Below are 11,820 nucleotides of genomic sequence, written 5' to 3'. Positions count from 1 at the left end.
GAAATAGACGTTTATTTCAGAAAACATGAAAGAGAGAAGAAAAATTCCTAAAGTGATGGAAAGAGATTTTAATGACATACCACTTGATCTCTAACTAGTTATATTCATCACAATCCTTTTCAGTCTTCTATAAAGGTCACCCCCTGCCCCCCACCAACCCTGGCCACCCCATATTATAATTTACAAAAATTCAAGACATACTCAACGTAAAACAATAGACTACATGACTGCTGACAAGTTTACTTTCAGGACAAACATTTCTTACTCAAGTTGGACTTCTGCTATTACTAAAGTATTAAAAAGTGTGTATCAATTTGCAAGGAGGAAAGGAGCACTATTTAAAAAAAAAAAAAAAAACCTGAGGCCTGATACACTTGTGCCATAAAACCTGTATGAAGATGTTCAAATGTATTAACTAGGTTCTCTAACAACTATAAATAAGCTCAATTATGGAGCAAAAGCATCATTTGCAGTGTAGATTTGGGAAGTAGCTCCTGTACCCCTTCAGCCATAAAACCTATAAAATTATATTTGTCACAACCTTTTCCCATAATGAGCAAAATGAAAAAACAGCTACTTAATCCAAACCATCAGCATACTTTCAGTAGGCAGAGGGTCCAACATAATTCCTTGGTATTAGAACAACTGGAGGCAGAATACTCTTCCTCAATGTCATTTGACATTTTGATTGACAGAGCCCCTCCAACATCAAAGGATAAAACACAATGGTCCAGCCACTGGATAATTTTAATTACCAAACATAAATAAAACTTGTTCAGTTTCCCTCAGACAGAGGGTCTCTTTTCTCCTCCAAGATGGCAAGCCATATATGATGAGCATTTTTATGAAGATACAATGGTTATTTTGGAGCAGAAAAATGGAATCAAGGATGACACTTCAGAAGTAGCTTAGGGCACAATCCTATGCATGTTTAGACAGAAAAAAAGTCCTACAACTCCCAGCATGCCCCAGCCAGCCATGCTTAAAAAAAGTTTAGACTTTTTTCTGTCTAAACATGCATAGGATTACACTCTTAATTTACGGACAAAATGATTGGACCCTCACAAGCACTGTGTTATCCACTAAGTTAAAGGAGTGCATTGATTTCTAATTTGAAAAACAACTAAGCTATATCCAAAAACCTATCCTGACTGCCATTTTGTGTTAATAATGAAACCATTTTCAGCAGTAAAGTGCTAATATGAAAGAAAGGATTACATAGTAAGTGGTTCAACGGACAAGAAATGCTCCCATTATTCTACATGTTATTGGGAATGTTTCCCATTATTGTAAAGGAACGACATCTTTTTGAACTATAACTTTCCAGATTTTGATCCATGCTAATGAGCCAAGCACATTTAACACCTAACTTCCTAAATGCCTTTATTTCTGTATTCAAGTAAAGTTTTTTTTTTCCTGACCAATTTTCTTTCACAAAGATCACTCAAAGATTACAAGTATTCTAGTCTTAAAATACTACCCTTTGCCGGCTAGGTAAAAACACACTGACTTGTTATACAACATGAGATGTTCTACAACATTTTTTGAGCAGCCCATTTAAAAAGAGTTTTACTTTTACTTTTTTTTATATAAAAGAAAACATTCCCATCAGAGATCATTTCAGTAAGATTCCGGTATCACAAATTCAAATTCAGTACTACCATCCGATGGATTCTGTTTAAAAAGTGATTCGTTTCCCTGCGGAACAAAGATATCATCCCAGGTCATTGGTTTTGCTTGAGGGTTAGGGGCTGGTTCTTGAGAGGCATCTTTTCCAGGACCAACCGGATAAACAAGAGCATTGTCATTGACCATAGGTATATTGCTTGAACTACCTGAAATATATGCATAATTTCTGATCTGCAAAGACCTACAAGGATGCAAACGATATAGCTTGGATTCTCCAGAAGGATCCTGGCTATGAACGGATCTTATGTGCGTAGCCATGACCTGATAGTTGATGAAACACTGACCACATGCCAAGCACTGATACCTCCGCTCCCCGGTGTGATGTATTTCATGCTTGGTGCGGTATTCCGCAAGTGGGAAAACCTTCTCACAATAGCGGCACGGATATTTCTTCTCCCAGGAATGAACATTAAAGTGTCTCCGCAAACTTGTAAGGCAAACATACGACCTCCTGCATACAATGCAAATATAATAGACTTTTCCGTCCATTATGAGCTCATAGTGATCGTCATGCTTTACTTTCAGGCGCTTTCTGTTTGCAGGATCATCCCCCGACGTTCTGGGCAAATCATCCAGCCGGACTTCTCCATCAGCCTCATCTTTCACCGGGATGACAATGTCATAGGTATCTTCACCGATATTTGCATAAACCTTGCAACCTGTCGACAAGCCTTCTATCTCAGTAGCTGTATCTAAAGTGATGGTCTTCTGGCCTTCCGTGATGTGCTTTGGTGCAACGCCAGCTGGCGCGTCCTTGTTGCTTCCGGAAAGAACATCAGAGATTTTTATTTTGAAGTCACCAGGCTGGGAGACTGGTTCTTGTGGAAAGCTAACCCCTTGCTTCTTCTGTACTCCTGCAACATCAGTTGCAGCAGCAGCAGGCTTCGGGGTAGTGGGTTGCTGGACAAGAGAGCTGCTGCTGGCTGAGCCTGGACTGGACGAACCAAGGATGTCATCATCATCTTCCACATCCTCCTCTTCTTCCTCCTCCTCATCAATGGCATTCGTTTCCATGTCAGTTAAGGAATCATTATTAGATGGCTGCTGATTCTCCTCAGGTATAGGAGACACCTCTATTTCGTGTGAAGAGCCAACATCTGATGAAGCACTTATCTGTGGTGGATTTAACAACAGGATGTTAGGAGTTGCAGGCTTTGGAGCAGAGGGGACAGGCAGTTCAGCAGGCGCTTGGCTTTCAGCTGGATTTGATGGGGCAGTAGACACGTCGAGCCTTGGAGCTACCACTGCAGCGGACTGAGGAGGGGAGCTACTGCTGCCACAGTTTGTTTGGTCAGAGGCTCCTGCAGAATTTGGGCAAGGCTGGCTCTGCGTCACCACTTTGGTCTCCAGAGAACGGTCCTTTGGAGGCACAAGCTCTGAGCAGAAGATGACATCGTCGTCGTCATCGGAATCACTAATGGTGATCTTTGTGGCATCACATTCCTCCCCATACAATGAAAATGATTCGGTTATAACAGGCTGCCCAGTAATAAAGTTTTGACTCTCCAGTTGCACTGGAGACTTTTGTGTTTCAAGGCCATTTGCATCCGAGTTGGGCTGCTCTAAAGTGCCAGGCTTGGCACCCCCAGACATGCTCTTCACCTGCTGCAGAGGAGCACCCAGATCAGCAAGGAATTTAACTCCCAGCAATTGCCCTGATTTAATTAATTCGTCAAGCAAGTCTGATCTCACTCGGACTATTTTGGAGCTGTAGATGTAGTTGAGGATTTCCGCAAAGATCTCTGCTCTTATGAAGTTCAGCTCAACCACTTGCCCTGCCACTGAGAAGAGCTGGTGAAAGTAAGTGCTTGAGGCTGAAAGGACGTTTCTGTGGGCTCGAAATTTTCGGTCCTCCACAATGACGGTAACATCGCAAAAAAGTCCATGGCCTCGTTGTTCATCCAAAGCTTTTAACAGCATACCAGAGTACTGGTTGTCTGTTGCTGTAATTAGCTTTCTGGTCTCCATTCCTATAATGAGAAAGAAGTATGTTCGTAATTTTTTCTACTACTGAAGAGTTCATCTTCAACTAGAATGAATGCTTTTAAATTGGAATGGCAATGAACTTAAGTTATTTTTTTGTATGAGATTATCTTGCTTGGAAGCCATGTAGTAACAGACAATTCTAAATGTTCTTCAAAACTGAGGATATCTGGGGGGGGCAATCCTGCGGCCCCTAAATAGTGTCCAGGAGGGCCACAGGGTACTTTGGATTCCTGGATCCAAGGTCGAAGACAGCACTCCGACCTCAAATCTGGGAATCTGCCCTTCGTCTTCGTCCTCATCAGCATGGAAAGAAGTGTTGCCGGCTGCTCTCCGAGGTCAAGAACTCGACCACGGAGGACAAGGAAACGGGGCGTTTCAGTGGGTGGGGAGGAGAGGAGACTGGAGAGGCCATGATACGAGCTATCCCAACACCAGTCTCCTTCCCGCCCCCTCAAGAATGGCTCAGCTAGGTGGGTAAAAAAGCCCATATAACAAGAATGCAGAGGGAGAAGAGTGGTGGATGTAAAGATCACCTCCGTTGCTCCTCCCACTCTGCACTGGATGCTCGGAAGCCTCTTGAGTTTGGAGGCTTACAAGCATCAAGGGTGCAAGTCATAGAATTGCACCCTAAGAATATTTACTACAACAGTTTTCCTTAACCAGGGCTACAATCCTAAACACCCCCCATGAAAACTAAGATCAACTAAAACTGTTCAGGCAGTTCAGGCAGGCATTTGGGGTGGGTTAGGGTATTAAAAAAAAAAATGGTAAAATTTTATTGTTTTAAATTGTTTTATGGTGGGTTGTACATCGCCCAGAGTGGCTGGGTGACCAGTCAGATGGGCGATTAATAAATTTAATAAATAAATAAATAAAAACTAACAGGACTTATTTTTGTATAAAATCCTTAAGCCACATATACTACTGGGGAAAATTCCACATTTTTAGAACAAAGCGTCTACAGTTTGCAATGATGCATCGGAATGGAGCATCACCATAGTGGGCACAGCTCCGGATACTAAATGATGTAAAATCCATATTTTTAAATCTATGAATAATGAATATCTGAATTATACTGATTAATTTATGAATGTTACAAACTAAATAGCATTTTCTCCCCATGCAAAGCCAGTATTACAGCATCCTGACTGACAGAAAAGCACTTTTGAAATACATCAAAGCAAACAGTTTTCAGTGAATGTTAACCAGTTCCTTAAGCATACTTGCAGGAAAAATATATATTTAAAGGCTCACATGCCAAAACCTGCACAAATCGAATTCACTGAGAAGACTAATATTATATCAGCCTCTTGATGATAAATGTATCTTTTATTCTCCTAAGAGGAAATATTAATTCAGCTATTTTTAAAGAATGATGTATTTGCAGCAAAGAGAATGCAAAGGGAGACGTTTAAGTAGAGATGCTCAACGGAGAGCTATTACATGTGTGCAGTAAGTCAGCTTGCCAGAGTGAACAAGTTGCTAAGATCCTGTGCCTTTAAGAATGCTACAAACAGAGAATTTCAACAGGCACACAGATTCCCATAAGTGCAGCACTATGATGAAGTAAGTTGCATCTGTTGTAATTCTCCCTTCTTTGCCATTATTAAAAGCACAGGAGCCTGGTTTCCTATTGCAACCCTTGAGCAAAGACGCAATGTTGTATATTAGCATAATAAAAATAGGGACAGCTCCTCCTGCAACATATAGAGAAAGAGAGAGCACCAGCAAAATGAGAAGTGCAATACTTGTACATCATGCAGACTGGGAAGACAGAGTGATTAACCAATGAATGCATGATGAGACACCTCCATGGATGAATATGCTACTTAAGGGGACTATAGACTGGATATGTAACAGCAACAGAAGTGAGCATTTGGGATCCTGAAACCAGGCAAAGACTCACTTCCAGGGTAAAGCTAGCTCAGCCACCTGGGAAGAGAGCTCTGGAACAGCCTCTTCCCACCCTGTGCTGCAGCTGTAAGTGGGATCATCAGTCCATGGTTGCTGCTGCCTGGAAACAGTGAGGGCACCAAACTGAGCTTTTGAGATCTTACAGCAGCCTGCCCCACCTGATGCCCTCCAAATGTGTTAGACTACAATTCCCATCATTCCCAGCAAGTATGGCCATGCTGCCTGGGAATTATGGGAGTTGCTGTCCAACGGAGTCTCACCTCCAGGGCCACGACTGGCTCCACTCAACCATACCATCAGCTGGAAATCAAACTAGTTTGGAATAGTCCCAGTTGCTCTCACCCCATGCTGCAGTTACAAGTGGAACAAGTGGAGCTAGGAGGTAGCTTAGCCTAACAAAGATTTGAACCATCAGCCTTTCTACCACCTGGATGTAACTAAAGAAGCAACCAGTCTACAAGATGCTGCTTGTTTTAATGAATTCTGGCTAGGGGAAGCTTGAATGAAAGAGAGAGAGAGAATATGAGTGGAGGGCACCTTTTAGAAAAGAAATAGAGAAGGTGAGACCTTGATATAGTTCTATGGTCTTTCAGAAATGTTACCACTTGTCTGCTCTTGAAATTTAGGGTGGAACAGCAATCAAAATGAAAAGAGATTAGAAGCTTTACAAAGAGATCAGTACCCTGTATATTGCAATAACCTAGGAGCCCAGAGAGGAGACACCAGAGGAAAAAATGAGTTGCCACCTTTTTTTCCTAAGCCCCAATGCTTTTAAAAGCAGCCTGATATACAGGACTGGTTCAGATGTAATTATCCCGGTCCGATATACCATGGCTTACACAGCCTAGTAATGAGCTGTATACACATGCTCCCTCCTCACCCTTCCCTCATCCGATGTCTGAGGTTGACAAAGGTATCTTAGTGATGTCTGAACTTAACCACAAAAACCCAGCAAATGAAGCTTTTCCTACTGCTTGTTTCTATTACCAGGAAAATCTTCGGGTGCTAAAGACAATGAAACAGCACCTGAAGACAAAGCAGCAATCTTAGGTGTGAAGCACACAGAATTGTTATGCAGAATACTTTTGTCAAACTGGAACAACAAGTTTCTTTTGGAAAAGAACAAGCCAGCAGAAAATCTTGAGAAAGCTTTGCTTCCTTCTGACATGTATACTGCATATTATGCTCAGCTCTGCTCATCTTCCCATTGTGTCCAGAGATGTGAGGAAAGGAGGTGGGGAGAGATCAGCTCTGCATGTGGTTCTTGGCTGGTTTTAGTTTTAACATGCAGGGAACCGAAGTCTGAGGGAACAAAAAGAACACCTATAAAGCTGGGAGGTGTAATGGGTGGATGCTGTTAAGCATTACAGACAGTGGAAGAGAAGCCTTCTAAGCATATACGGGGTTATACAGATTAGACTTGTGGGAAACGAAAGAAGCAGAGGTGTCGCTTATGGGAAAAGTGAAGAGGGAGGAGAGAAGCAGTGCCAGCAGCTTTGGGGGTTGGGTAGGTGAGAGAAAGAAGCAATAAGACTAAAGTGGGGTGGAACAGTGATCCCAGAGAGGGTAGGGAGAGGCAGAAGATGAGAGAAAGAACCAATGACATTAATGCACACGGGAGGGGGGATGTTGAGTGAGGATGGGTGGGAGAGAAGAAATTAATCTAGAGTGAGGGTGTTGGAGGAGAAGCAATGACAGTGGAGTTGGGCACATGAGAAGCAATGACACCAGAGGGGCTGAGCATTGAGGGGAGGGTGGGAAGGCGCAATGACACCTAAGCAGGGACAAGGAGGGCAGCCGCCTCCTCATATCACGGACTTCCCCAACCTGGTGCCCTCCAGGTGTGGACTACAACTTCCAGCATCCCCCAGCCGGCATAGCTGATACTCAGGAGCTGGTTCAGATGTAATAATCCTGGTCTGGTAAAACATGGCTGGCTGCAGGATACTGGGAGTTGTAGTCCAACACGTCCGGTCGGCACCGGGTCTCTGCCTCTCCCCCGACCCCCACCCCTTGCCAAGGTCTTCCCCAACCCTTGCCCGGAGATGCTGGGCAGTGAACCCGGGGTCCTTCGGCTCGCCAAGCAGGGGGCTCTTTCCCACTGAGCTACAGAGAACCGGGGGGGGGGGCACAAGAGAGACGATCCGAGGCTGGGAAGCACTGACTGGTTGACCATTCGGAATCAGCGAGGGGGGCGGGGGAGAGAATCAAAGCAGCAGCAGAAGGTGCGATCCTAGGCATGCCCGGAGAAAACGCGTCCTGTATTCTCCAGCATTCCCCAGCCAGAAAAAACGCCCGAGCATCCCCAGCCAGCAATGCGAATTGCGGGACATTGTTCTGCCGAGGCACACAGAGGGCTGCGCCGAAAATAAATTGATGCGGGGGGGGCACTGGCGGGGGGGGGCACTGGCGGGGGGGGCACTGGCGGGGGGGCTCCCCCCCCGCCACGTCCTCCCTTCCCGCGCCGCGGGCCCCCCCTGGAAGCCGGCGGGCCGGTGGGTGGGGCTGCCCCCGGGACGCCCCTTCCCCTCGGAAGAGGCGGCCGGGCGAGCCGGCCACACAAAGGAGGGAGCGCCGCCCCCGCCCCGCCGAGCCCCCGGCGCCCCCGCGGGAGCCACGAGGGGGAGAAGACGGGCCCGTTATACCTGGGCTCCTCGGCGGCCGCCCGCCGCCCTCCTTCCGCCGCCCGACGAGGCCGGCGCCGCACACGCTCGCCCTGCGCCGCCGCCTCCCATGTCACTCTGGACGCGGCCGCTAGGGAGCGCTGCTGCCGCCGCCGCCGCCAGCCGCAGCGCCTGCCTTCCCGGCCTCGGGAAGGGCGCCCACGCTCGGCTCCTTCCGGACGCTCTCGGCGGTTTTCGGGGGCGGGCGTCTCAGAACCTTGCGCTCGACTCCCCTCGGCAGTTTCCGGAGGCGCCCGGGAAGCGGAGGGGGAAGACCTGAGCCCGAGCGCGCCCGGCCTTCGTCGGGAGGCTCCGGGGACCAGCGGGGGGGGGAGAGGAGGCACGAAGGCGCTTCGGGAACTTCCGGCCTTTGGGTGCTCCGGGTGATTGAGTTCTGGCGGCTCCATTTTTATTTTTTTTTCCTTTTCCCTCCCTGCTTCTCTTAAATGGAGCCGGCAGATCCGAGAGAGCCGCCGACGTGCAAGAGACGCACCGAGAGCATTGCAACCTCTTCAGCCACGTGCACCTTTGGGGAAAGAGAGGCTGGGGCTCGCTTGCCCACCTCCACCCCGATAATTAAGGCTCCGATTCTATGCACCCTTACCTGGGAGTAGACTCCCTTGGATACGATGGGATTTACTTCCGCGTAAACATGCACAGGACTGCCTTCCAAGACCGCAGTCCTAGGCACACTCTACTTGGGAGTAAGTCATCATCGACTCGGGGCGAACGAATTATGGATTTTGGGAACTCTCCTCTCAAAACTCACGGCTTCTAAATAAGCATTAAAATGTAAATAACTGCTCTTCATCTATGCAATCTTGATATATGCAATAATTGCCCTTTGTCTATACAATTCTACTACACCAGTGTAGCAAGAATATAGGGTCCATCCGAGTCCAGACTGGCCCCCACTTAAACGGTATGGGACTGCTGTGGATTAATCAGGAGGTCAGGCCTTATTCCAGAAAGCTACAGGTCCAGTAAATATAATGGGGCAACCCTTTAAGAAGCATAGTTCCAGTACTGCACTAGCCTTAAACAGCTGTGTTGGCATTGTTAAGACATATTCACATGTAAAATACTTCTGCCCTACTTTTTTAAAAAATGTAGCTAAACACAGCAACAACAAAACCCATTTTCTGACTGAGTCTACATGGTGCAAACCAGGTGTCACTGGAGCCAATTGAAAAGGTAAACAGCTTGGGTAGTGCTTCAGTTTGCCCTTTACTAAGGATAGAAATATCCTCTCACAAAGGTAGCCTATCCAAGCCAGCTGAACTGATTGCCCCTGGTGTGTTAGTGAAGCCAAGACTGTATCTAAAAACCCATGAGTTGTCAACAAGCAGGAAAGCCAATTAACAATGCAAACAATTTGTTATCACTTCAGACTAGGCAAGAAGTCCTTAGCATATCAAAAAGCTGATTAACTGACTAGGAAACACATTATATAGAGAGGCTCATGTAGCAATGGTCTCTTTTTAAACAAGTAATCTGCTGCTGCTTAATCTCCTATTGTTATTTAATTCCACAGTATATTGATGGTGTGTAGTCAGAAATCTGCACTCCTGAAATCACTACTTGTAGTTCTAATGTACTTTCTTAGCCTGCATTTAGGACAGCCCTGGAGCTTTTCTCAATAGAATCTGCTAGTATTCTATGCTGTTTTCTGGGATAACCTGAAGTCGTGAACACCTCTTGGAATATTTTCCTACTAGGAAGTAAATACGGGTCTTCCAGGTTTGGGTTAGGCTGCTTGTATGAAAAGCTGCAGGAGTAGTGGGTGGTCCCCTCTGGTAGGAAAAAAAAAGAGGTTGAAGGAACGTTTGTGCATTCTTCCTCTATCTGGACAAGTATTTCCCGTATTCTGCTGCCCGCCCCCCAATCTTCACTGGTGTCTTTGACAGTTTCAGTTCCTTGGAGAGAGAAATGGTGACAAAGCTGGTTATTTCCACAGACTTTGTGACTCCATTATTACTTGCTTTTAGCACCAAGTACTCTACCTGTTATTCTTCTAACAGCATGGTGTTACATCATGAATAATACTATCCCTGGAAGTCAGGTTTCAAACTAAAGTGTTATCGATTGCCTAGGGTTTTGCTATTTAGTCAAAATTAACTTAAAATGAGATAGAGGGAAGGAAGAGCTTCATACAAACTGTAGTGTCTCCAAATGTTAACACCCTCAATCCTAAACCCATTATAAAGGAACATCAATGTGAATCACTTCCCAGCTACGTTGTAAAATACGTACTAATGTAGGTGCCCCAAAACGGCCCCTAGTAAGTTGCAGGATCCGATGTGCAAGTTTGGGAAATACACACCACATCTTCAAAAGAAGCATGTTATCCAGCCATTTAAGCCTCAGAAAGGTATCAGAACGCTGAAACTCACGAGACTGTTCTGTGGCTTACAGAACTCGTAGGGCTTAAACCCGAAAAATAGCGGTGCCAATTCGTGCAATCTAGAGAGGGAACCATTTTCGTGAACATGTAGAATGCGGCTTGTTTGAGAAACCCCTATTTAGTAAGAGTGGCATAACTAACTGAGGCGGTCCTTACGTTAGTAGAAGAACCGATCGTTGTTCCATAATATGCCACCCAGAGTCACGAAACATAACGGGAAGCCCTTCAGTCTGAACATTTCTAGCCCTACAGAACAAAACCGGCGCCGGGATACCTGGACTCCATAGGAAAGGAAGGCGCCCGGGATTCCTGCGACAAGGCCCCACTTCGCTTTTCCTTTGACCCAAAGGGGTTGGATTAAAGAGGCCACCATAAAATCTCTCCCCCGCCTTTCCCCCAGTCGCCGGTGCGGCTCCTTGACCGCGCCCGCAAGGGGCAGTGAACGGGCGGGGCGGGGCGCTCTTACCTGGAGTCTTGCCTCCCGCCTCGGTCATGGCGCCAGGCTCCATCCTCTCCTAGGGGCTGCAGCCCATCCGAGCACAAAGGAACGGCCTCTAGGAACTAACCGGAGCCGCCTTATAGCAACACGGGCGCCATAATGTGCTGCGCCCGGATGTAGCGGCTGATCATAGAGATCAAAAGGAGACAGGTCTATGACACCCAGCCCACAGAGATGATAAGCTCTGCGAGTCTATAAAGCTTTAAGTCTTCGTTTTCAGAGCCTCTCATAGATATATGACCGTGGAGATGCGGGGGGGGAGCAATGTGAGTCGAAGGACACGGCCCCAACGCTGTCGGAGGAATTTGACAGCAGGACCGGAAGTGGGGGACGGGGGGAAGGAAAACAAACGGACGTTTCCCCTTTTGCATGTTCAGCCGCCTCAGAGTAGGCGACAGGTTACCCTTAAGGAAACTATAGTAACACTTCCGGTTACCCCTTGAACGACGGCCGTAACCGGAGGCAAGTGGTGGCAAGGGACGAGGGCAGCATAGAGTTTCGCTTGTAGAGCGGCTCCCCATGGTCCTGCCCCGAATACGAGAGCGCTTCAAATGGACACCGGAAGTGTGGGCGATGTGTAGCTTCTTTTTTTCCCCTTTCTCTATGGGAATAATGGTTAATTAAAAAAAAAAAATGTCGGAGCCGGAAATGAAGTTATTAGACAG

At 46.6% G+C, this 11,820-nt stretch overlaps 1 protein-coding gene across 2 annotated transcripts; it reads right to left on the bottom strand.

The window, feature by feature from the left end:
- On the bottom strand, positions 1 to 11,236 carry ZBTB33 (zinc finger and BTB domain containing 33). 2 transcript variants are annotated; one of them, XM_084813772.1, is made up of 2 exons: positions 11,123 to 11,236; positions 1 to 3,659 (listed from the first exon to the last, which is right to left on the bottom strand). In XM_084813772.1, the coding sequence occupies exons 1-2, from the start codon at positions 11,163 to 11,165 to the stop codon at positions 1,621 to 1,623; spliced, it is 2,082 nt and encodes a 693-aa protein (XP_084669898.1). In that variant the 5' UTR covers positions 11,166 to 11,236; the 3' UTR covers positions 1 to 1,620. The 2 variants fall into 2 exon arrangements, with proteins under 2 accessions (XP_084669898.1, XP_084669899.1); XM_084813773.1 differs by lacking the exon at positions 11,123 to 11,236 and adding an exon at positions 8,235 to 8,439.
- Between the last annotated feature and the right edge of the window lie 584 nt (positions 11,237 to 11,820).

This window comes from Heloderma suspectum, chromosome 9, assembly GCF_057233095.1.
Source record: "Heloderma suspectum isolate Gila_16-S chromosome 9, 16-S_ref, whole genome shotgun sequence".
NCBI classification, from domain to species: domain Eukaryota; kingdom Metazoa; phylum Chordata; class Lepidosauria; order Squamata; family Helodermatidae; genus Heloderma; species Heloderma suspectum.
Note: the sequence above shows the minus strand (reverse complement) of the source record. Positions and strands in the feature narration are given on the sequence as shown.

Excerpts from the sequence above, each read along its gene's own strand:
- ZBTB33 (XM_084813772.1), bottom strand. The coding sequence starts at position 11,165 with ATGGAGCCTGGCGCCATGACCGAGGCGGGAGGCAAGACTCCAG. Across the intron at positions 3,660-11,122 it reads GGCGGGAGGCAAGACTCCAG|GAATGGAGACCAGAAAGCTA; the intron begins GTAAGAGCGCCC and ends TTCTCATTATAG.